Source organism: Rattus norvegicus, chromosome 9, assembly GCF_021556685.1.
Source record: "Rattus norvegicus strain SHRSP/BbbUtx chromosome 9, alternate assembly SHRSP_T2T, whole genome shotgun sequence".
In the NCBI taxonomy this organism is placed as follows: Eukaryota; Metazoa; Chordata; class Mammalia; order Rodentia; family Muridae; genus Rattus; species Rattus norvegicus.
In genome coordinates, this window is record NC_141542.1 from 6,432,440 (window position 1) to 6,456,084 (window position 23,645).

The window sequence follows — 23,645 nt, forward strand, 5'->3', positions numbered from 1 at the left end:
GAACTCCTTTTTAATTTGTTTTTCTGTGTGTTGCATATGTGAGTGTTGTTGGCTACCTGTGGGCACTCATTGGTGTACTATATTAGGGTATCTAGCTAGCCAGAAACAAAAGAGCCATGTTGACCATTCACATGCAGTGTTCAGCAAACATTGATTTTCTTTTTTCAGAAAAGCCTGCTGTTGCACCGTCCGTCTTTGTGTTTCAGAAGGACAAAGGACAGAAGGTAAGGGGCCGCCGCGCACTCTGCATATATACCTTCCTCCAACTTGCTCTACCACCTAATGAGCCATCGAAGGCCAGGCTGAACCAAAAGGGGAGGGACTTTGAGAAGGAGAGAGGTTGGCAAATTCTAGACTAGCAAGTATTGTGCACCTTTTAGGGTGCGTGGAGCATACACACCGTCCCCATTCTATTCCAGTACCCCAGGAGAGTGTCTTAGTGGAGTGTGTCCCAGCCAGTGTATGTCACTGCATCTGGAATAACTCCTGCTTACTGTCCCTGCCCCTTCTCCCTGTCTATGGAGCTGACTCCTCCCTCTTGGAGGGCATATTGCCCCAGAGGCTATGGGCTGCCATGTTTGGGCTTTGCTAGGTGTGGAGAGGCAACAGCCCAGGATGCCTCTGTCTTCTTGACTGTCTTTCTCAAGGCCATCATTTGTCCCCTTCTGGACACATCAGAAGACAGTGGCTGCTGGTGGCAGGACTCCCAACATGAGTAAATCCTGTGTGTTTGCATCCTGTTGGGAGGCTAGGGTATTTGGCACCTGGGCAATCAGCTAGGGCTGCTGCTGGCCTGATGGTTGTCTGGTTGTCACCACTACTCTGTGTGTGTGTGTGTGTGTGTGTGTGTGTGTGTGTGTGTGTGTGTGTATACACTTAGGTGAAGGAAGCTGTCCACACACACAACCCTGCCACAGTGCCTTCCAGGATAACACAGCATGAGTGGTGGTTTGAACCACTTGGCTGTACACACACACACACACACACACACACACACACGTGACACAGCATGAGTGGTGTTGTTGAACCACGTGGCTCTCCGTCTCTATCTTTTGCTGAAACATCTGGAGGCCACAGGAAGTTGCAGGTTTGTTTTGGTGACTGAATGGTTTCCAAAATGCCATGTAGACTTCTGTCCCCTGCCTGGTATCACTGTCCCCTGCCTGTGACAGTTCTGCCCTGGCATCCTCTGTGGTCTTTGATAGAAGTAGAGTCATGTGTCAGATCTGTCTTGGCTGTTTTCTCTCCATGCTGGGTAATACCTGGACTTTCCTAGGCCCTTCTGCAGTCATCTGTTAGGCAGCTTTAGTTGGTTGTGCTGAAACCCCCACACAGTCCCCAGCCACCCCTCTGCTGCTTTGCAGACAGACCCATGGCAAGGGCCCGTGATACTGGGACGGCTCAATGGCTCTGAGGTTTGAATGTCATTGCCTAGGGCTCCCTACACAGAACGTCCTTGCTATCTGAGCCTTGCAGAGGAAGCTCCCTGTGGGAATTGCCACAGGCCTGCAGTACAGCTTGAGGAGGATGCTAAGGGCCTGGCTAGGTGTGAGCACACCCACCGACTGTCACAGACCTTGGGCTCACTGCTTTAGGTTCAGTTTCTCCCAGAGTTCCATGTGACTGGCCTTTGGCGATGGCTTTGACCGTTTCCAAGAGTGCCACCTGTTCTTACCCAAGTCATGGGCTTACAAAGTGCTGTTTCTGCAGTCTGACCACCAGACAGAATTGATAGCTACAGACTAGCTACACAGTGAAGACCCTGTCTCCTTATTTTGTATGCCAGCATGTCTGTGTGCTGCATGTGTACAGGTGCCTGTGAAGGCCAGGGGAGGTGTTGATCCCAGGACTGGGTGGAGTTAGAGGTGGTTGTGAGCTACCTGGTGTGGATGCTGCTATTTCACACAGTGTGCCTTCCTGGGAGGAATCCCTGTGCACCATTGGTTAACGAAGCTCTTTAACTACTGCCCAAAGAAGAGTGTGGCTCAGATAGAGACTTCCTAAGTTATAACTTAGGCTTGTGCTTTCCACACAGGATGCCATCTCTTTCAGGTCCTGGCCCCGGGTTACACTTTGAACAATTCAAACACAGACAGGAGACTGCAAGTCTGGGCATGTGGGCAGATTTGCCAGAATTGTTTCTTTAGTACACCATGCTGTTACCCAGGTCATCTTGCCTACCTTAGCTCTTCTCCAGAAGAGACCTAGGGGCTTTACAGAGGCCAGGGCTTACATTGGCTATGGTGCCCATTAGAGGTGTGTGTTCCTTGGGGAGTGGGAGGGTGGCTTGTCAGTCTGGTGAGCAAACGCTCACACCTTGGCATGCTCTCTGCTTATCTCTAACAGTCCTGGGCAGCTACTACTTATCTCTGGGCTTTGTGTAAGCCATGTCTTACTTAGTTCTTCCGATTTAATGTCTCAGAAGCAGACTTATTGCCAAATCTTTATAGCAGCAGCTTGGTTGCCATGGGTCTCTTCTACCTCACTGGGAGCCAACCCCAAGACCTAGCTGCAAGGAGAGACAGTATTCTTGGCCCTGGGTCAGTATCACCAACAAAGAGTATGAGACCTGGGTTGGGGATTTAGCTCAGTGGTAGAGCGCTTGCCTAACAAGCGCAAGGCCCTGGTTTTGGTACCCAGCTCCAGAAAAAAGAAAAGAAAAGAAAAGAAAAAAAGAGTATGAGACCACTGTCCTTCTGCCCCAGACAGGATCAACAGGCTTCTCCCAGGAGTCCCATCTTCCTCTTCCTCTGTTGGTTTTTGTTATATTTTCATTATTATTTTGAAAATTCATAAATCCTCAGAAAAGACCGTACCAAGACTGGGCATGGTAGTCCATACTGTTTAATCCCAGCATCAGGAGGCAGAGGCTGGGCTGGGGATTTAGCTCAGCGGTAGAGCGCTTACCTAGGAAGCGCAAGGCCCTGGGTTCGGTCCCCAGCTCCGAAAAAAAGAACCAAAAAAAAAAAAAAAAAAAAAAAAGAGGCAGAGGCTGCTGGATCTCTGAGTTCTAGGCTAGTCAGGGTTGCATAGAGAAACTTCAGTGTGTGCAGTTTCAGAAGGACAGTACTAGCACCTCACCTCCACCTAGCATCTTCAGGGGGACCTGGCAGAGGAAGGACTTGTGCAATCAGCACCTGGGCTATGGCCCTCTTACAACACCAAGAACAGGCACTCCTGATGGAATGGCTATGGGTTTGGTCAGCATGGAATCAAAGTTCAATTGTTTCAAATACCACTTAAATCTTTGATGTGTGTGGTATAGACTTCCTGATCTGCAAAGATCAAGGAACCTTTTGTCAACTGGGGGAACATGTGTCCTTCGAGTTGCCCTTGTGTGTGAGGTAGGGAGACTGCAAGATTTGGGCCAGCCTGGGCTATAGAGAAGGACCAGAGAGTTTGGTCTATGTAAAGCAGGCTATACTAGAAAGTAGTGAAAGATTGGAAGGGAGCAAGTGGCTCAGTCGCCAGCCAGGAGCTTTCACCTCCCAGGACAGATGCCTCAGCAGCTGTGTAGTGGGAGTGGCCAGTTGTCTGTGTAGCCCAGGGCGACAGGTGGCCACCTCCTGCTGTTGCTTGACCAGGGAGTCTACCCACTCCTGTTATTTTATTGTTTGTTCCTGTCATTGGATTTTAGTGTGGGGACCAGTGGCTTGTGTGTCAGCCTAGTGTCCTAGCACTGAAGCACGTCTCCAGTTACTTGCTTACTTATTAGTTCCTAGTAATTACTTTTGTTTAGAGACTGACCCTCACTATGTAGTCTGGCTAACCTATAACTTAGCTGTGTAGAGCCACTGTCCTGAACTCTGTCTGCTTCTGAGATGTGCCTACTTCTAACTCTGCCTCCCAAGTGCTGGGATTAAAGGTGTGCACAACCACCATGCCTAGCTTATTTATTTTATGCGTATGTGAGTGCACTGTAGCTGTCCTCAGACACCCCAGGAGAGGGCATCAGATCTCATTACAGATGGTTGTGAACCACCACGTGGTTGTTGGGAATTTAACTTAGGACTTCTGGAAGAGCAGTCAGTGCTCTTAAACACTGAGTCATCACTCTGATCCCTTATTTATTAATTTTTGAGTTAGAAATCTCATGCTTGGAGTTAGAGAGACTCACAGCCAGGTTGTGGCGGTGCACATCTTTAATTCTAGTACTTGGGAAACAGAGGAAGGTGAATTTCTGTGAGCTTGAGGCCAGCCTGGTCTACAGTGATTTCCAGGACAGCCAGGGCTACACAGAGAAACCCTGTCTTGAAAAAAGAACAACAAAAGCAGTCTCATGTCTGCTGACTGAGTTATTAGCTGGGCGGTCATTGCTTTTAGTAATTTATTTTAGGCATATGGGTGTTTTGCCTGCACATATATTTGTGCCCCATGCTCGACTGGTGTTAAAGCAGGTCAGAAGAAGGTGTTGAATCCTTTGGAACTGGAATGTCAGACAGTTGAAGCTGCCATGTAGGTGCTGAGAATCAATCCGGCCAGTTTTCTTTGTATCATCTAGCTCAAGCTGTCCTTGAGCTGCTGTGTAACTCAGGCTACCCTTGATCTGATCCTCCTGCCTTTACCTCCTGAGTGGGAAGCTGGCATGGGAACTAGGAGTGCAACCCAGGACCTTCTCTACATGTGGCAAGTGCTCTACAATGGAGCCACAGACCAGATTATTTTGTTTTATTTTGAGATAGTCTTGATTTGGAGCCCAAGCTGGGGTTCAAAATTCTAAGTGCTGGGGTAATAGGTGTCCACCCCCCACAGACTCTAGACCTTAGATACCTGAAGATTGGTGGCCAGATTGGCAGCACAGGGTCTTCTTATCCTTCTCTGTCCCCATGTCCTCTGTGTGGTGTGGGTCTGAGGCCATTGCTCTGTGTGCCTGTGAGGTAGCTGCTTCTCCTCTGTGCTTGCTGTATTTTGTCAGTGACAAGACGTAGCTGTCGGTCTTCCCTCAAAGCACTTCAGCTCTCAGAAATCAAGACTGCTCAGCCTCATCACTGACTTTGGACATCTGGTCCTCCCTAGGCAGGTGACAAGCTGTCTCCTGCACCTGTGCCCATTGTTCCTATGGCACTTGGACCTGGCTTGTTAGTGTGGTTTCCCCTGGGGATGACATGGCCAGAACTGGATAGCAGGCTGGCATTGGTGTAGATCAGTAATGGAAGACAGAGGCAGAACACCCGTCCATTCCTTGTCTTTGCTCCTGGCCCCTGAGAGCCCACTCTATACCCTCCATATGACTCCAGCTCCCAGCGAGGGGTTACATTTCACTCTGAGGGTAGCAGTAGGTGCTGGTGGTGGCCACTGTGACCTAGGAAGCTGATGGTGTCCTTTGATGATGCTGAGACCTAGGCAAAAAGTGACCTGTGTAGCAACTTTGTAAACTCTCCACCTCTCTGGGCCAGGGTCTCACTACATAGCCCAGGCTGGCCTGGATCTCAAGGTCCTCCTGCCTCTTGCCTCTGCGCCTCTCTGCTTCTCTGCCCCTCTGCCCCTCTGCCCCTCCCTCTCTCCTTCTCTCCCCCTCTGCCTCTCTCTGCTTCCCCCTCTCCCTCTCCCTCTCCCTCTCCCTCTCCCTCTCCCTCTCCCTCTCCCTCTCTCTGCCTCTGCCTCTGCCTCTGCCTCTGCCTCTGCCTGCCGAGTGCTGGGATCGCAGGCTTGTTCCACTACAGCTGGCCTTGAAGGAGCTTTGATGGAGCCGTTTCTTTCCACAGGGCTCTGCGTTTGTTGTATTTTCTTTTGATGGGGGTCATGTTTCAAAGTAGCACCCATGCCACGTCTGGTGACACAGTCCTGCGTCCCAGCCACCCGGGAGGCTGAGACAAGAGGGCCCCTGGATCACAGGACTCAAGGTGACCTGGGCATCAAGACTCAAATCACAGCACAGCCCTGTGGGCAAGTCACACCCTTGAGACTTTTACTTCCTCTCTGGCAGACAGCCACAGCCATTTTAGTTACGGGCTGAGAACAACTGGTGGACAGTGCCACGGGGTTTGGGGCCCCGGATCACTGTGGAAGGACATCACCTCTGAGAAAGAGTTGGGGCCACAGGTGCTCAACCTAGAGGCCCTTAGGGCCCCCAGATCTACCACAAAGGCTGCTGGACATTAGCTTTTGTATCCTTCTCCCTTTTCCAAATAAGCTCGCACTCTGGGTGTGCGGGGTGAGCCTGGGAAAACCAGAAGCCAAAAATCTGTGGGTGTCCTGGCCCTCCTGTCACTGATGTGTCTGTCCACTGACAGCACTTGAGTGTCTGGCTGGAATGGCTGAGAGCAGTCGAGCACCATTGTTCTGAAAGGAAGCTCAGACCCTTCTTGCCCAAGAGCCCTATGCAGAAAGGCAGAGGTAGGGACAGGGCCCCTCCCCTTCTCCAGTGGCCTGCCTTGTCCCCTGGGGCCACACCACCTATAATCCCTGACACTTATCCCTCACCCTTCCCCACAGTGTGGCCTTTTCTGTACATTGAAGGAAAATTGTCTTTTTTGCCCCCCAGTCCTCCACAGAGCACAGAGACTTGCCGGAGTCGGGAGAGGAGCCTCAGGGGGAGGCTGAGGCGCCCCGCCCTGATGCAGGGTACCCCGAATCCACTGGGGAGCATGCCTTAGACCCTTCTGCCCCTGCTAGCGCTTCCACCAGCTCTCCTCCGCTCCCCGCTCCTGCAGCCCAGCCTCCTTGTGTGCAAGAACTGTCAGGGGTAAGTGCCCACAGCCCACCCTGCACTCCATTCCCTGGCCTAAGTCCCTGTCTCTTCAGCCCCAAGACCACTTGAGGCATCTGGGAGGGGACAACAAGGACTTACTTTGCATACTTACAGTCATGCCACTGACCAGACAGAGCAACCAAATCCCTTCTTGTTTCTACACAGTGAGTGAGGGGTCTGCTTCCTGGGAGATGGGAGGGCCCCCAAGAGGAACTGGGCAGCACTGCCCTCCAGGCCCCTCCTGTCCTCACCAGCTTCCTCCCACTCTCCTCCTGAATCTGAGTGGTAACTGTCAGGGTCTTAGGAACCCACGGGCTCTGGAGACTGAGTTTGGGCTACAGTGAAGCAGAAAGGGCAAGCACCTGTCCTTGTCCAGCACAGGTGGAAGGTGTCAGTGGGTAGATTACACTTCGGTGGCAGGAAATCTCTGCTTTACTGCTAGATAAGTGAGGGCTATGGAGGTGAGTGCTCAGTGGATTAAGAACATTTGCTGTGAAACCAGGTGGACCTGAGTTCAAATTCCCAGCACCTGTATAAAGAGCAAGACATGGAATGTGTAGAAAGCAAGGCCTGAGTGGTTCCTCCCTTCACACCAGCCCCAGTTCCCAACACTGGGTCATGCTAGAAGCTTTGCCCAAGGTGAGGCTGGGGTCCTGCCCTGTAATTTGGGGATTTATGCGGTGAGGGGAAAGAGGCAAGATTTTATGGTGTGCTGTGGGAGATTCCTCCTCTGTATTGCAGACAACAGAAACCACATGAATCAGGGTGCTCTGTTTCTACTCTGAACAGGGAATCCCTGTGAGCTGCATCTGGGACCCTCTTGCATCTGTGCAGAGGCCCTGGCTGAGAGCAGCCTGGTTGGGTGCTAGCTCTGTAGACATTGGCTTCCAGGCTGGAGCCACGGGGCTAGTCCATCCTAGAGCTCTCACCACAGTAGCTGCCTGCCCTCCAGAGCCAGTTTCTTGCGTGGCAAACTGGGCCCACAAAGCCTGGTATCTTGTTTCTCGTTGGCTGTGAGCCTGAGCAGTATAGCCCCCTTTCAGCAAGGGAAAGGGGCCTCCAGATAAGGGGAGCTGGAGGTCATCTCCACCCACTGCCTCACAGTGGCTGGAGCAACACTCATACCACTTGGTGACAGCGCTGAGCCACTAGGCCAGTGTAGGACTCTCAGTGGGAAAGCTAGGCTGTTTGCCAAAAGTAGTCTTGTGGCTGGCGCATTGCACAGACGTTCTATAATTTTGGGTGAATTGGGCTGTAAATCCAGTTGGGTGGAATCTGATCCTGAGGACACCCTGAGCTCAGCAGTCCCTATGCTGCACAGTGCGCTTTTATCTGGCTGTGCCCCAAGTCTCAGTTCAGGGAGCCTGGCTGCCCAGGGCCTTCTCCATCTCACTAGTCTGTCTGGACTCCATGCCACACTTCCAGCGTGTGTGCAATGAACCTCTGTGATGTGCAGTTGCCCACCAAGAGCCTGTGAGCAGCCTGCTATCCTGGGAGTTGTGGATAGACCATGCCGTGCAGCGCCCACATGCCCCTGAATCATCCACAGCCCTTGGGGGTGATGCCAGCCTTAAGGGCAACTTTTTGTGTTCTTGAGGGTGGCATCTCTTTCTATATATATTTACTTAACTTGAATATATGTAATTAATGAAATGTATATATAATTTTTAGTTGCATATACATGAGATGTGCATGAGAATTCGGTGGCCAGGCAGGCCAGAGGCCAGATGCTTCTGGAACTTGGGGTACAAGTGGTTGTGAGTTGCATCATGTAGGTGCTCTATCCTATAGAAGAGCACTGAGTGTTCTCCAACACTGAACTCTCTCTAGCCCTCAGGGCGGCCTCTTTGATATATCAACTGGGCACCCCCTGGCACCCAGAAGTAGCTTGTGCTTCTCATCCCAGCACTTCTGCCAAGATCAGCTAGGTTCATACATTGTTTTGAGATTTTTCTGAGGCAGTGTCTTATGGAGCTCAGGGTGGCTTTGAACTACTGATCTTCTTGCTTCTACCTCCTACCTCTTTGGTTCCTGTGCCCCTTGCTGGGCCACAGAAGTGAGCCAGTCTGAAGCTGTGGGTGAGGATCCTTCTGTGGGCCTCCTCCATCTATGCAAGGGTCTGTTGGAATGATATGGTGGCCTGGCCTTTCTCCTTGACTCCCTGGTTTGTGAGGTGTATCCCTCAGGCAGCCCATGTCTCTCTCAGTGTGTTGTCCTGGAGCCTTTGTCTTTGAAGCAGTGGTACTGCTTCTTCTCCTGGGAACTTTTGTCCTCACATGTACTCCCACACATTCCACATGATGTCCCACATGGATCCTAATCCCTTGATGAAGCTGAGCAGTAGCAGGGCGACCATGACATGTTAGGATGTCTGGAGCTGTGTTGATCCAGCCATGGGGCCTAGGGGATAGGAATTCTTTTTTTTTTTTTTCTTTTTCTTTCTTTCTTTCTTTTTTTTTTTTCTTTATTTTTTCTGGAGCTGGGGACTAGGCAAGCACTCTACCACTGAGCCAAATCCCCAACCCCGGGGATAGGAATTCTTACACAACAGACCTCATCCTCCTCATCGCCTTTGGTGATGCCAGAGTCAGTGGGCACCTCAGAAGCAGCAGCCTCCTTCCACTCAGTCCATCCTGAAGACTCACTACAGGTGGTTGTTTCCTCTAGGAGAGCCTTGTGTGTGCCTCTTTAGGCTGGTGGTCCCTCCATGGTCCTGTGGGCAGCCTCTTAGAAGGTTGGTGGTCCCAAGGCCAGACGGAATAGCTGCTGATCCTCATGGGACAGCTTTGGATCAGATGTGACCCCAAGTGCTGCAGAGTCGCTGAGTCCTGGGCTCAGAACCCTTCTCCTGATGTTCTCTGAAACCCTCAAGAGATCTGACATCATGTGGAAAGCAGAGCCTGGGTTTGTCCCAGTGACAAGGTTTCTGTCTGGGAACCATTACTGTTCCTGTTCTGTGAGTGAGAGAACAGTCCCAGGAAGCAGAGAGGTGGCTTGCTCCTCTGGACACAGACCGAGCTGTGAGTTTGTACTGAGGAGAGCACGTAGGTCAGGGTGCTGGTCTGTTAGAGAACATTTCTGTGTGTTATCAAGTAAATGTTCACCCTCTCTGGGCTCGCTGCTGCAGGCTCCAGCCCATTGCCTGTTTGCGCAGTTCCTGAGCTGAGCCAGTGTTTACATTGTTACAGGATTATAAGCAAAAGTGAGAAGATGGGACCTGTGAGCCAAAAGTGCTGGCTTTCTGACCATTTATGGGAAAAGAAGGGCCAGGGTCCACAGCGGGAGGGTCTCTGCTAGTGTTCTTCAGATTTACTGATTACATGGGGTTTTGGCAGCTTCTTGAAGGCAGTATCCCCCATTCGGTTCAGCTTGAGCCTGAAGCACTTTAGGATTATAGGAGAATGGGCTCTGTGCCTTCCTAAATGGCTAGGGTCCACCGTTGGCCTTTGCTTCTGGCTTCAGGGCCTGAAGGATAACACAATACAAAGTATGGACACAGATTGGGACTGTGTTGGGTGGGAGCTGAGCTCCTGATCTCAGCCAGCAACTCACCCTGAATGCTAGGCTGGACCTGAGGGCCATGGAGCCTCTCTCTAGTTGGGGAAGGGTCCTGCCAGCCTGGCACACCTCTGAGCACTTTGGCCCAGATGTCAGTACTAAAACTGACAGCCTTGAAGTAGGCGTGCATATGTGCTAAAGAATGTTCCAGGATAAGTGTGGGAGCTAGGATTTCCTCTTCCCCAGACATCCACATTGGAGTAGGCCTACCTGAGGGCCGTGCTAATGCCCTAGGCATACCAGGGAGGGTTGTGCTGTCTGTGAGGAAGGTGGCCCATGGACCTGACCTGTGTAGGGCCATTCTTAGCCCCTGGCAGGGTGCAGGGGAATTGGGAGCACAGGTTGGAACACTTGGGGCCTATCATCACTTCTGTGCTTTCATTGCAGAGATCTGCTGGCAGTTCCAGTCCGGAAGCCGGAGAAGGTAAGGAAGTCTTTAGAATACTGAGCCCTTGGAAGCAAACTTGAACACTCCCTGACTCCACCCACTCTGTGTCTAGACTCTGATCATGAGGATGGAAACTATTGCCCTCCTGTCAAGCGCGAGCGGACATCATCTCTAACGCATTCAGGTGAGCAACACCCTCCTGAACCAGGTAGAGCTTGCCCGAGGGCTAAGGAAAGCTGATGCATTAGCCTTCAGGTGGAGTTGGGAGTTTCCAGTCAAGCCCTGTGGGGACATCACCTGTGAATGTGTCTTTGCAAGGACCTGATTGATGTTGTGGACTGGACAGAGCAGTATTCTCGCCCACTAGTTACTGTGTTCACACTCACGCAGAGCCAGCATTCATCTGTGTTCCCAGCTCAGGCAATGTGGTTAGACTGGGGGCACCATACACATGCATGCCAGCCTCCAGGCTTCAACCAGTGCAGGAGTGAGGCTGGACCTAGGCTGAGAGATTCTGGATGCTCAGATGGAGGCAGGCAAGTCCAGCAGCCCCTATCACACATAGGTACCCTTCAGGCTAGGAGCAGTTGCGGCCTAGATGGTTAGGAGTGCTTCCCCTGAAGAGCAAGACCTTACAGTGTCCTAGTCTCTGCTGGTCCATCTTGGAGCAGCAGGTATCACTTCTGCTCTGACAAGGAGGTCTGGTCCAGTTCCTCTGATGACCAGCCCCTCTCCCTGTCTTCACACGTAGAGCATGGTGGTCCTGCGAAACAGGCATTGCAGTCCCTTTCACAGCTGACCGCCTTGATTTAAAGACCCCATGCCAGCTTGTAGTTGTATAGAGGTGGCACAGAGGGGATCCCCCGCCTTGTCAGCCTGCCTGCCTTTAGTCTCTGTGTGTGTGTGTGTGTGTGTGTGTGTGTGTGTGTGTGTGTGTGTTGGAGGGAACCAGAGCAAGGCCTCAGATACTTTCCTCGACAGCTCCTCTGTCTTCCTTCCCTGCTCCTCTGTGTTTTGCTTTCTTGAGACAGGGTCTCTACCTGGACCAGAAGTTCACAGTTGGCTCTAGGCTGTCTGGCTAAGCAAGCTAGAATCCATTCTCTACATCTGTTCTCGTTGTTATTGTTGTTGTAGTTGTTTAATGTGAATACTTGGAGTGTGAACTCAGGGCCTTGAACTTGCAGAGCAGGTGCTCTCCCCTCTCAGCCATCTCCCCACCTTGCTGTGATGACTTGGATTCTGCAAAACTGAATTCTTCTGAGGACAGTCTTCAGGTCAAGGGCTGTCTTTGGAGTGTCTGTAAAGGTGGCTTAGTTTCTTAAGGCACAGTTTCTGTCCTGTCTCTGTTGTTAGATCTATCCATCCTCCAATGTGTGCTTCCTTAGCATGGATATGCTCCATTCTGTGTAGGAGGCTTTCCTCTGTGTTTGTCTCGCTACTCTTGTCCCACCAGGGGCTCCCAGAGCCTTCCCTTCCTGCATTCTGTTCTCAGGTCTTTGAGCAGGGTAGGTGTAGATTGGGATGGGCCTGACCTGATAATGGCTTCTGGGCTGTCACAGATCTGTGTTCGATACTTGGATATAAACAATCTGAATCCCTGGTCATTTTCTGTTTTGTCCCCACAGGGAAATTGCTCACCATTCCAGCTCAGTCCTGGAATCTGTCTGTCTTCTCTGTTGGTACAGCCTCTAGAATCAGGATCATGATACTCTGGGTACTCTACTTGGCCTTTGTCAGCCCATAGGGTGTGGCCCTGTTCTATAGAGCCAGCACTGGTAGGATTCTTTAGTGCCTTAGCCCTTTCTGACATTAAGAAATTTCAGGTAGGTGGTTGTGGCACACACCTTTAATCCCAGCACTCAGGAGGCAGAGGCAAGCGGATCTCCTGAGTTTGAGACCAGCCTGCTTTACAGAGTGAGTTCTAGGACAGCCAGGTCTACACAGAGAAACCCTGTCTCAAAAACAAACAAACAAAAAAAGCCTTGTTTCAGTCATGTGAGGAGACACAAATCTGTCATCTTGGTGCTTGGAAGATAGAGGCAGGAAGATCAGGAGTTCAAAGTCATCTTCAGCTACACAGTGAGTCTGAGAAAGAAACCTGGCTCTACTTGTCATCCTCAGGTCTTGCCATCCTGGCCAACCATGTTCTTGCTTAGTGCCCAGCCATGCCGGCTACTGTTCTGGGAGCTTTGTCAGCCTCACCCAGCTCTGCTCGGGCTCTAGTGTATTCCCAATTAAACAGGGAAGCTCTCTTGGGTGAGCACTTTCTCCCAGTCGTTCCCTTTCTGCCCTTTCAGTGGCATATACCCAGTGGCCAGCTATGGGGTGAAGCCTGGGCTTCCCGGGTCCTGGGTAATAGTACATGCACTGTTAGCAAAGTGAATCCTTGTAAGACCTGAGAAGAGCCCAGGGTGTGTGCCTCTATGGATGGGGCTGGGGACAGAACTCTTAAGCCTTGACTGCCCATGTAGTGTCAACAGGGAGGCTTGCCTTCTGTTTGTCCATCTGGTCACAGCAGTGCCCTGCTGGATTCCTCCATGCCAACACAATGGCCAGGTTCTGGGCCCCACACTGGTACAGGTGAGTAGCTATAGTCCCTGTGGTCAGCTGTTTTGTCCTCAAGTCTTTGGTGTTTGGAGACAGGGTTTCTCTGTGTAGCCCTAGCTGTCCTAGAACTCACTTTGTAGACCAGGCTGGCCTCAAATCCACAGAGAACTACCTGCCTCTGCTTTCTAACACCTGGCTTACTCTCAAGTCTTAAAGGTTGTGTTGTGGTTAGTTCTGTGGAGTAACCGTCGCTCCCATTTCTGGGAGGAATGGACCCTATGACCAAGACACAAGCACCTAAAGCCAACCTTTGGGACCTCTAGTTATCCAGTTTTATGAACTTGATCTCAGGTTTGAAAAGTGTGGTCCAGTACTACCCACTGAAGGTACCGCTATCCCATTCCATGGCTGACTCTCGTGGTTGCTTTGTCATATGCCCAAGCCTTGTGTAGCTAGTGGAATTAGCTCTTTATTCCTAGGGTTTGAGTGCTGCTCTGACTGGGTGGCCCCCAAGGTGGTCCCTGGGCTTTCCAGTGTGACTAGTTTTGTATCAGGGCCCATGTGACACGATGCTGGAGTGGCATCAGTATGTCCAGTATCAAGCTGTCAACTACAGATAAACTCCATCTGCATGAGCCAGCACCAGTCCCTCTTGAGCCTCCTCCATCCTCAGCATCCATGGGCATCATGGATCTACCTCCTGTCTCCTATTTGTGGATAGTTCCTACCCACGGGCCGTGTACAGTGGGAACTTCTCTTCTACTAACACTTTGCCTTTTGTATGTGTGTGCACATGCATGTGTTGTGGGGGTGCTCGTGTGCTTGCCTGTATCCATAGTGACCAGAGGTCAATACCGTAGCCATCACTCTGTCTTCCTTTCTGAGCAGGGTCTCACTGATTTGGCTGCCCCTGCTGGCCAGAGAGCTCTAGGACACATTCCTTTCTCTGCCTCTAAATCCCCAGCTCTTGGGCTGTGAGCACATGTGCTTCTGCTGTGCTGTGTACTGGGGACTGAACGCAGACTCTGACATTTGCACAGCAGGCACTTTACCGAGCTGGCTCCTTAGCTCTGTGGTTTATTAGTCTTTGGTTCTGTCAGGAGGGTTGTGTGCAGGGGATGGGGTTTACATCTGTCTGCTTGATGGCTGAGCCTCCAAGACTGCCTGTGGCCTGTGTATTTTCCTACACCTTCCTCCTGTCCTAGGTCACATTAGACTAGCTGTTCCTCACCAGGACAAGGTCACCAGGATGCAGGCTCACACTGGCTTCCCAGCTATCCCTGCAGACCCAGTTCTTGTGGGTCTTGTGATTCGCTGGCAGAGCTGGCACTCAGTAACAGGCATGTCTTGGAGGTAGATCCTGCCTGGGTCGTTGGCGGGCATGTCCTCTATTGTTAGGCCTGCCCAGTAGTGCCATCACTCTCCTTCCTGGGAGAAATGGCCCAGAGCCTAGCAGATAGGTCATCCTGTCTCAGCACCTTCATCCTCCAGGTCCCCTGTGCTGGCCTCGCCTCAGAACCATACTCTTTAACATGGACCTCCTACTTTTCTGTTGTAGTCTGGACCATTTTCTGGTCCCAGGCCCACCGTGCACTCTATTTTGCTGTGCTCCTGCCTCCACAGGCTGAGCTCAGCTGTGTTTTGTGCTTGCAGAGGAGAAGAGCAGCGGCTTCCGGCTGAAGCCCCCAACGCTTATCCACGGGCAGGCACCCAGTGCAGGTGGGTGACATTTCCAGGCCTCTGCCTAGCTTGGACCCTTGCTGTAGGCCCAGTCTGTCTACTGGGACTGGGACTGACGTGGAAGCAGCTCTGGGAAGCTGCTCAGGCCTTTGGAGCTCTCTTTCCTGGGAACTCAATGTGACCCTGTACCAGCCCTGGCCTTTTCCCTTTACACTGTGCTGTGGGAGGCACATTGGAAAGGGAGACTTGGACCTCTCGTCACAGGTCTCGGGGGCAGGTATCTGTCACTATAAAGTGTTGGTGTTAAATGTGACCTCCCTTGCACAACCACTGGAGGTGGTGTGCCCTGGGACAGCAGGGTCAAGGTTCCCAGAATCCACTTTATTCCAGGTCTGCCCAGCCAGAAACCCAGGGAACAGCAGCGTGGTGTGCTCCGTCCAGCTGTGCTGCAGGCCCCACAGCCCAAGGTGCTGTCACAGACGGGTAAGGGACTGAGTCACAGTCTGAAGTACAGAGGCAAGAGGACCCTTTGGGCTAGCCCCATCCTGAGGAAAACCTCAATAGAGGAATAGGGTACGGCCAAGGTTTTCTGTATCCCCAGGTCTCTTGTCAACCTCCCAAGCTACTCTGTGAGGGTTCACATGCAAGGGTTTTCAGCCTTGCTGGGTTTTGGTCTTGTTACTCAAAAGTATCCTAGCCGTTTGGGACCTCGTTAATGTCATGCTGATTAATCACCCAAAGTCTGCTTGGGTCCAGTGCTCAGAGTCCACCCGATAGAGCCATAATATATTCTGAGATTCTCGTTTCATTTCATCTTGATCTGGGGCCTAGTAGGATGGGCCTGGCATGTTAGGGCAATTTTCATTTTGTCCTGCTTTAGTTTGATTTTTGTGACTCAGGATCTCCCTGTACATCTAGGCAGCCCAGACACCTCTTGAGCTCACTTTGCTTCTCCTGGGATAGTGGGCACACACCAGTGTTCCAGCTTCCTTCTGGCTTTGTGATTGTGTGAGATGCTGGGGATTGGATGCTGGCCCTACACACATGAGCTGGGCTGGGCTCTCCGTCAGTTGCATGGGCCAATCTACAATAGGTTTTCTTTTGCTGCTCATTTTCTAGGAGTCCTGCTTCTGAGCACACTGGAAGGTAGTTCTTGTTCATATCTTTGTGTGTGGGAGGCTGTGTGAGTGTGTGTGTGAGTGTGAGTGTGTGTGTGTGTGTGTGAGAGTATGAGTGTTTGTGTGAGTGTGTTAGTGTGTGTATATGTGTGTGTGTGAGTGTGTGTGTGAGAGAGTACGAGTGTGTTAGTGTGTGTGTGTGAGAGTACGAGTGTGTTAGTGTGTGTGTGTGTGAGAGTACGAGTGTGTGAGTGTGTGTGTGAGTGTGTGTGTGGTGTATGTGTGAGAGTACGAGTGTGTGAGTGTGAGTGTGAGTGTGTGTGTGTGAGAGTACGAGTGTGTGCGTGTGTGTGTGTGAGTGTGAGAGTACGAGTGTGTGTGTGTGAGAGTACGAGTGTGTGAGTGTGAGTGTGTGTGTGTTTGTGTGAGAGTACGAGTGTGTGAGTGTGTGTGTGTGTGAGAGTACGAGTGTGTGAGTGTGTTAGTGTGTGAGTATGAGTGTGTGAGTGTGTGTGTGTCTGAGGAGGAGACCCAGGCCCTCCCTGAGCACACCCAGCTATATGCCACACAGTGTCTTGTAGCATAAAGGCAGCAGCTCCTCATGTCTGTGAGTTTTGGCATTTTTTTGTTTTTTAGTCTAAGGCCACATGCCTTTTTTATTTTTTTTTTAAATATGACCCTGGTTGACTTAAAATTTGCTATGTAGCTCTGTCTTTCCTCAGATAGTTATCTACCCGCCTCTCCCTCCCAATTATTGAGATTAAGAACGTTCATCACTGCACACAGCCCAGGATGAGTGAACTTCAGAGTCTAGCAGCTTGGTTAGTTGCTGGAGGGCTGGGGACATCTGTCCACCCTCCCCCCACCTCCTCTCTCTCTCCTTTTTCCAGTCCCCAGCAGTGGCACCAATGGGGTCAGTATGCCAGCGGACTGCACGGGGCCAGCCACTTCTGCATCACCAGAAAACCTCACACAGAGGAGTCCCTCTGAGTCTGCCGAGGGGACACACACATTTGAGGTTGGTTGGTCTTGGGGGCGGCCAGGGTGGGCTGCAATGCAAGGCCCTGATGTCTGTGCGGATTCTTGGTGTCCAAAGACCTATAGCGGTTTCCAGCACTCTTAGCTTGGGCAACTTCTCATGGGTTTGCTCATGCTCTTGTACAAGGTTGCACAAGGCCACTCCCCTTTCCACACTTTAACAACACCCAGGCAGGGCATTTGCAGAGACAGATTTATTGGCTTGGTTTTATAAGTTGGAAGGCATGTGAAGGCATGGCTCTGGCTCTGCTGCCCCCAGCTGATTACAGCCCACTTCACTGGGAGTGCTCATGAGATGGGCAGTCATGGGATTAATAGGGGAGAGCCAAGGGCAGTGCCCTGTGACCTACCCACTTCCGTGGGATCCTATTAAAGGTTCTCCCACACCACACCAGAGACTGAGAGCCTAGCCAGTGGACACTTGGCATTGGTTGATAGGCTGTCAGTCACTGTCACGAATTGTCCCACTTTTGTTACAGTCACAGATGAATCCCCAGAATGACTGGTGCTGGGGCTGTCAGTCCTGAAAAACTTACCTAAGAGAGAAGAGGCACCTGTGCAGACCCAGGATTGAGGCTAGGGCAATATGCCAGCAGCAGCTGGATGAGGGGTTTGATGGGGACCCCAGTTCCCAGGCTGGCCACTGTGTGGAGTCACAGGCATAATGAATGGTGTGTCTATTCTCCCCTACAAAATGCCCATCCCACCTCAGCATCCAAAGTGGGGGTTAGAAATAGCTCCCAGCCTGCTTCTTGAGAGTATGTCTGAGACTGAGGAGGAAATCAAGTACAAGGCGCCAGCCAGGCTATGCTGGCGTCTCGCTCCACCATGCAGGGGTCTACTTGAGTCCCACCCTTCTGACCTTGAGCTTGGGACACTCTGCTCCACCTCCTCACCGGCAGGCTGGGTTCTTAGTCTGCAGATTCGATCAGACTCTCAATTCTGTCTCTGTGGCACCCCAACTTTGAGCCCAAGGTTGCACATTCCAGATGCAAGCCTCATTCCCAGGCCGTTGGGGATAGACAGGGTCACCATACTCATATTTCTGGTCCTGTAGCAAGAACAGGCAAGACCCTTACCTTTTCAGCCATTCCTGATTCATGATGCTGACCTTATATAGCTTATGTAATAGTGAGCTTTGTGAAGATGGAGTGGGATTATGGCTAGGAGACAGCCACCTGGTGACATACTTGGCAGAAAGGGACTTCTGGAGATTCCCTGTGCTGGTAGAAATCTTTGCAGAGCCATGCCAGGCCCAGGGGCTGGTTCTCAGTGGGGGACAGTGCCCAGAGGACTGTGCACACAAGTCACCCTCCCTGTGTAGTAGCTACAGGGCCATGAGAGAGTCAGAATGCAGCCAGATTTGTAGGGTGTCAAGCAGCTAAAAACATTTAAAGTCTTAACAGCCTGGGAGAGAGCTCAGAACTGTCCCACCAAATTTTCCTACACTGCAAGTTGCTATCACAGACATGTTGGAGCTCCTATACTCCACCTTCCACTGTACAGCTAGGGTATTGGACTCAAAATTCTCCTTATTCAGGCTACATGGGTGATCAAGTTCCTGTACTCAGAACAGTCACACTTGTAAGAATTTAGAAGGGCCAGTGAGGGCTCAGTGAGTTAACAATGCTTCCTTCTGGGCTGGAGAGATGGCTCAGTGGTTAAGAGCACCGACTGCTCTTCCAGAGGTCCTGAGTTCAAATCCCAGCAACCACATGGTGGCTCACAACCATCTGTAATGGGATCTGATGTCCTCTTCTGGTGTGTCTTAAGACACATATAATAAATAAATCTTTTTTTAAAAAAAAATGCTTCCTTCTGAGTCAGAGGACTTAGGTTGGATCCCAGGGATTCACATGGTGACTCCTTCAGACCAGTTCAGGAGATTGTTCTGTTTTCTGTACATGCACACATATATGTGTGTACACATAGATAAATGAAATTTGGAGGAAACAAATGTAAGCATGTATAAAACACATACAAGAAGCTGTGAGGTGGCCATTCTTACTTGAATGGCCTATGATGTGAGGTTCCTTGAGGTCATCTCTGCAGTGAGATCCCAAATCGGTGACCCACATCACACCATTCCTTCTAGTGACTATCTGATCTGCTGCTTGGTAGCTGCTGTGTCTGCCATTTACTGTTTATAATTACATTCTGAGTATTTATCCCCTTGCTTGATGGACCCTTGGTCTTGGTTCTGGGTCTGTTGGCACCAAGGTGTGCTGATGTGCCCTGCTCCCGCTGACAGCCAGAGTCATGCCTGAGCTGAAGGTCCCAAGAACAGGCTCTTAGAGGTGTCTTTTGACTGTCTTTTGAGTGTCTGTGATATTTGCAGTCTGCCTCATCTCCACCTAATGCTTCTCCAGACCAAAAGCCAGTCTGCCTTTAAGAGGGATGCCCTAGAGTCTTGAAATCTCCACAAGGCCATCCACCTTGCCATCCAGCTGGAAGCATCCCTTTCCTCAGCTCCACTGAGGCAGAGGACTGCTGGTGTTGTTCAGCTGCTAGGCTTCAGGCCTAGCACCATCCCAAACCCTCAGATCCCTGGGCCCACAGCACAGGTCTGAGGTTCAGGCCTTTCTCTAATGGTGCCTACCCCAGGAGAGTCATAGCTTCCAGTAAAGCAGGAGCTTGGCTCCTTCTAGGCTCCTGAGCACTCCATTGTCCTGTTGGTAAATATAGGTTTTCCTTCTAGGAGAAGGTACCTCAGAAAACCCCAAGTGGAGGCTCAGAGGAGACGCACTGTGAAGAGGAGCAGGTGGCCCCACAGGCCTTCGTGTTTGGACAGAATTTGAGAGACAGAGTGAAGGTATTTGGTCTGGTGGGAGTTGGGCAGTGGAACAAAAGTATGGCTTAGGGTGCCAGTGACAGTCACATATTCCCAGACATTGCCTAGGGCCCTCATCCCCCTAAGAATCCCTGGGCCCCCTTTTGGGATAGTGTCTCATGTAGCCCAAGCCTAGCCTCAAGTCCACTACATAACCAAGGATGAACTGAACTCTTTTTTTTTTTTTTTTTGGTTCTTTTTTTTCGGAGCTGGGGACCGAACCCAGGGCCTTGCGCTTCCTAGGCAAGCGCTCTACCACTGAGCTAAATCCCCAACCCCTGAACTGAACTCTTAATCCTCAAATCTAGGGATTTCAGATTACCCGAGAACATCTTTCTAATAGCTAAACTAAAATGACTAACTTTGTGACTGGTTTCACGTGGGTTTTATTTTGAAGTAAGACCTCATATATAGTCTTGAATTCACTGTGTGACTATGGATGACCTTGGACAACAGATCCTCCATCCTCAGCCTTCTGAGTGTTGGGTGAGCTAGAATGAGAGTTATGTATTACCAGGCCTGACTTGCATGGTGCTGGACTTGGAACTCAAAGCTCAAGCTTGCTGGGTGAGCCTTAAGCACACAGATTCTCTTAATTTTGTGCTGTGAGCTGGGGCCTGGGTTCAAACAGCCTCCACCCCAGCCTTAGCAGCCAAGACAAGGGGTGCCACCACAGAATCATCAGCAGATCAGCCCAGTCCTGGGAACTGAGTCATGCCTGCGGTATTGAAGAATAGGGTCTGGGGCTCCCAAGACTCTGAGCTCCTCCTTTTCCAACTTCAGGCTGCCAGGAACCCCTTTAGGCAGGGTCAGGGCCACTTTACTCTCAGCTTATGGGTGCCACCAAGATGGTGGAGCACAGACACGGAGAGGTCTGCGGAGCCCAGATTCCCCCTCAGAGTGATCCAGCCTTGATCTCTAGATTTTCCTGCCTCAGCCTCCTGAAGTGCTATGGTGACAGGTGTGTTGTCTCTTTGAAACAAGGTCTTACTGTGCAGCCCAGGCTAGCCTGATCTCACAGAGAGTGAGTTCTGTCTCTCAGTGTTGAGATTGTCTTTGTGTCGTAACTGCTGTGTCAAGTGCAACCATACTGGTGGCAGCTGCACTTCTTATGCAGTCCATTTTCACAGCTGATCTTGGCAAGCACTTGTCAGACAGGGCCACATGAGCAACCTGCTTCCCTCTGTCTCTGCAGTTAATGAATGAGAAGGCCAATGTGGCAGATGTAGACAGTGCCGCACATCCCGGCTCAGAAACACCCACTGCGACCAACTACTTCCTGCAGTATATCAGTTCCAGGTGAGTGCACTGTGCTGTGCAGGTGGGGTCTTCCATACCAGTAACCCTCCATCTGCAGAAGCCCCATGATTTGGGCTGGGCAGCCAGCCCATGTACTAGTATGTTGGGAGGGAGGCAGGCACACTGCGGTGTGAGGCTCCCCTGCACTGCATGTGCCTCTGTGGTGCACCTCAGGTGCCACACTGATGGTGCCACTCCTCTCCAGCGCAGACAACTCGACCCACAGTGCTGACACCTCCACCAAGTTTGTGTTTGGCCAGAACATGAGTGAGCGCGTCTTGGTGAGTGGCTCCGCCCCGCACAGTGATCTCATGCCTCTTCCCACTCAGGCTCAAGCTGACATGCTGTCTCCTGTACAGTCAGACAGGACACTCGGGTGCAGGAGTGAGAGAAAGAGCAACTTATTAAAGGCTTTGTCACAGATTTGTCAGGGGCTGGCGTCACCCCTCCTGTCTTTATTGTCCACTGACATAGGCTTTCCTGTGGCCAGAGCCATCTGTGGCACTCAAAGCTACACCACTGAGTCAGGTGCCCAGTCTCTCTGTCCATGGAGCCAGCTATGCCTTCCACTTCTGCATTGCAGTCAAGATAGCAGGCATTTGCACTCCCTGCTTTCTGACCCTTAGCCATGCTGCAGCTTCTTCCTGTTGGTCTGCCACAGTATGGCTTCTCAGAACTACCACAGATGGCTGCACACAGGTAGCACTCTTGTGGCCCTTAAGAGGCTGTTCCTGACTGGGAATGGAATGACTGCTGAGGACAGGCCCTGCAGAGCCCAGGAGTCAGGCCTCCAGGAAGTGCTGAGCAGCCGACCCTGCTGGGCCTCTCGCTCTGTCCTCAGCACCCACAGCAGCTCCGCCCTGGCACGCTTGTTTCCTCAGAGCCCCCCAAAGCTGAACGAAGCCAATTCAGACACCAGCAGGGAGACTACACATGCCCAGTCAGGGTCTGAGTCGTCATCCCAGGAGGCCGTCCCCAAGAAAGGTAGGAACAGCCCTGCACACACCCCAGGGGAGACTCCTGATTCCCAGCTAGGCACAGCCATAGCCATAAAACACCTTAGGATTGGCCCAAGGTGCCCATTAGGGGTAGTGGGTGGCAGTGCTCTGTTGACCACGACAGGGCTCCCCAGGTCTCTGGGAGGATCAGGCCCACTCTGCTGATTTGTCCTTTTTTCTTGGGTCCCCACTGCTGTGCAGAGTCCCTGGCCGAGTCAGCTGCTGCCTATACCAAGGCTACAGCATGGACGTGTTTGCTGGAGAAAGTGGAGGTCATTACAGGGGAGGAGGCAGAGAGCAATGTGCTGCAGGTGAGCAAAGACGGGATGCTAAGGCACAGGGCACTGTAAGGGATCAAGGCGGCCTGTGTTACACAGTAAGACCCTGTTTTCAACAACAAAGTAAAGGTAGATGTGTTGGCGCACACCTTTAACCCCAACACTTGGGGAGACAAAGGCATGCAGATCTCTGTGAATTTGAGGCCAGCCTGTTCTGCAGAGTTCCAGGCCAGTCAGGAACTTTTGTCTTGAGGAAACAAAGAACTGTTCCACAACCACTGTCACAACTTATCCCCTGAATAAGGCCCTGCCCCAATGTACTAGCACCCTAGCACGTACAAGACTTCATCACATCTGATTTCCTGGTGTTGGAAATTTCTTACAGTATTCCATGATGTGTGAAGTCTCTGTCTGGTATTGTCTCTAAGCACTGGGTCCTTAAGTCTGTGCTGAGGCGTATATGAACATTGTTTCTGTTCCTAGCTGAATATGGCTCCAAGGGAATTCTTGCTGCCAGTGAGCTGACACTTGGCCTCTTTCTGCTTTAAGACTCTTCCACATTCCTGCTTGTTTTCTGGGAGGGGGAATGAGGGGGCAGGACTGCAAGGCCCCATCAGCAGCCTTCCCAGCACAGTAGTACATTCCTACAGTTAGGCATTTCTCCACAGCACCCAGTGCTCCTTTGCTGTGGGAACATGGTGGCATCTCTCTGTGCCTGGATTCGTATTTGCAGAGTCACCCTTGTTTGCATACTTGGGCTGGGTGCATGATGGCTCTCTGGGGTAGAGCCTAGTGTTGAGGAGCTCTGGGTTCCATTCCCAGCAAGCAGCACAGAAACTATAGCCATACAGTAGACCACCAGACAAAGAGCAGCACAGCCCCAGTGTCCTTCCTGGCCTTAGTCTGTAGTCAGACACCTCACGGGTAACTCTGAGCTGCAAGTGGGACCCATGCTTTGTGGGGTGCAGAGGGTGTGGGTACCCCAGCCTGGTCACTGACCCCATGTGTTACAGATCCAGTGTAAGCTGTTTGTGTTTGACAAGACATCACAGTCATGGGTGGAGCGTGGCCGGGGACTTCTCAGACTCAATGACATGGCGTCAGCCGACGATGGCACATTACAGTCCCGGCTAGGTGAGCTCTGGGGGAGGACAGAGCCAGAAGTGTAGGCTTCACAGCTGGGAGCCACCCAGGGGCTTGGCTGTGAGCAAAGATAGCGG

General features: G+C 51.5%; 1 protein-coding gene across 21 annotated transcripts in view; it reads left to right on the forward strand.

Moving 5' to 3' along the window:
- The window catches only part of Ranbp3 (RAN binding protein 3), a 37,107-nt gene that overhangs the window by 11,221 nt on the left and 2,241 nt on the right, over window positions 1-23,645 (forward strand). Inside the window, exons 2-16 of one of the 21 annotated variants that reach the window (XM_087567437.1) lie at window positions 169-224; window positions 5,706-5,843; window positions 6,485-6,685; window positions 10,637-10,673; window positions 10,750-10,821; window positions 14,838-14,903; window positions 15,255-15,347; window positions 15,984-16,010; window positions 16,873-17,000; window positions 19,719-19,832; window positions 21,046-21,149; window positions 21,355-21,430; window positions 22,031-22,133; window positions 22,349-22,458; window positions 23,439-23,559. In XM_087567437.1, the coding sequence (XP_087423563.1) occupies window positions 16,902-17,000; window positions 19,719-19,832; window positions 21,046-21,149; window positions 21,355-21,430; window positions 22,031-22,133; window positions 22,349-22,458; window positions 23,439-23,559 (727 nt within the window). In that variant the 5' untranslated portion in view covers window positions 169-224; window positions 5,706-5,843; window positions 6,485-6,685; ... (4 more) ...; window positions 15,984-16,010; window positions 16,873-16,901. 21 annotated transcript variants of the gene reach the window in all.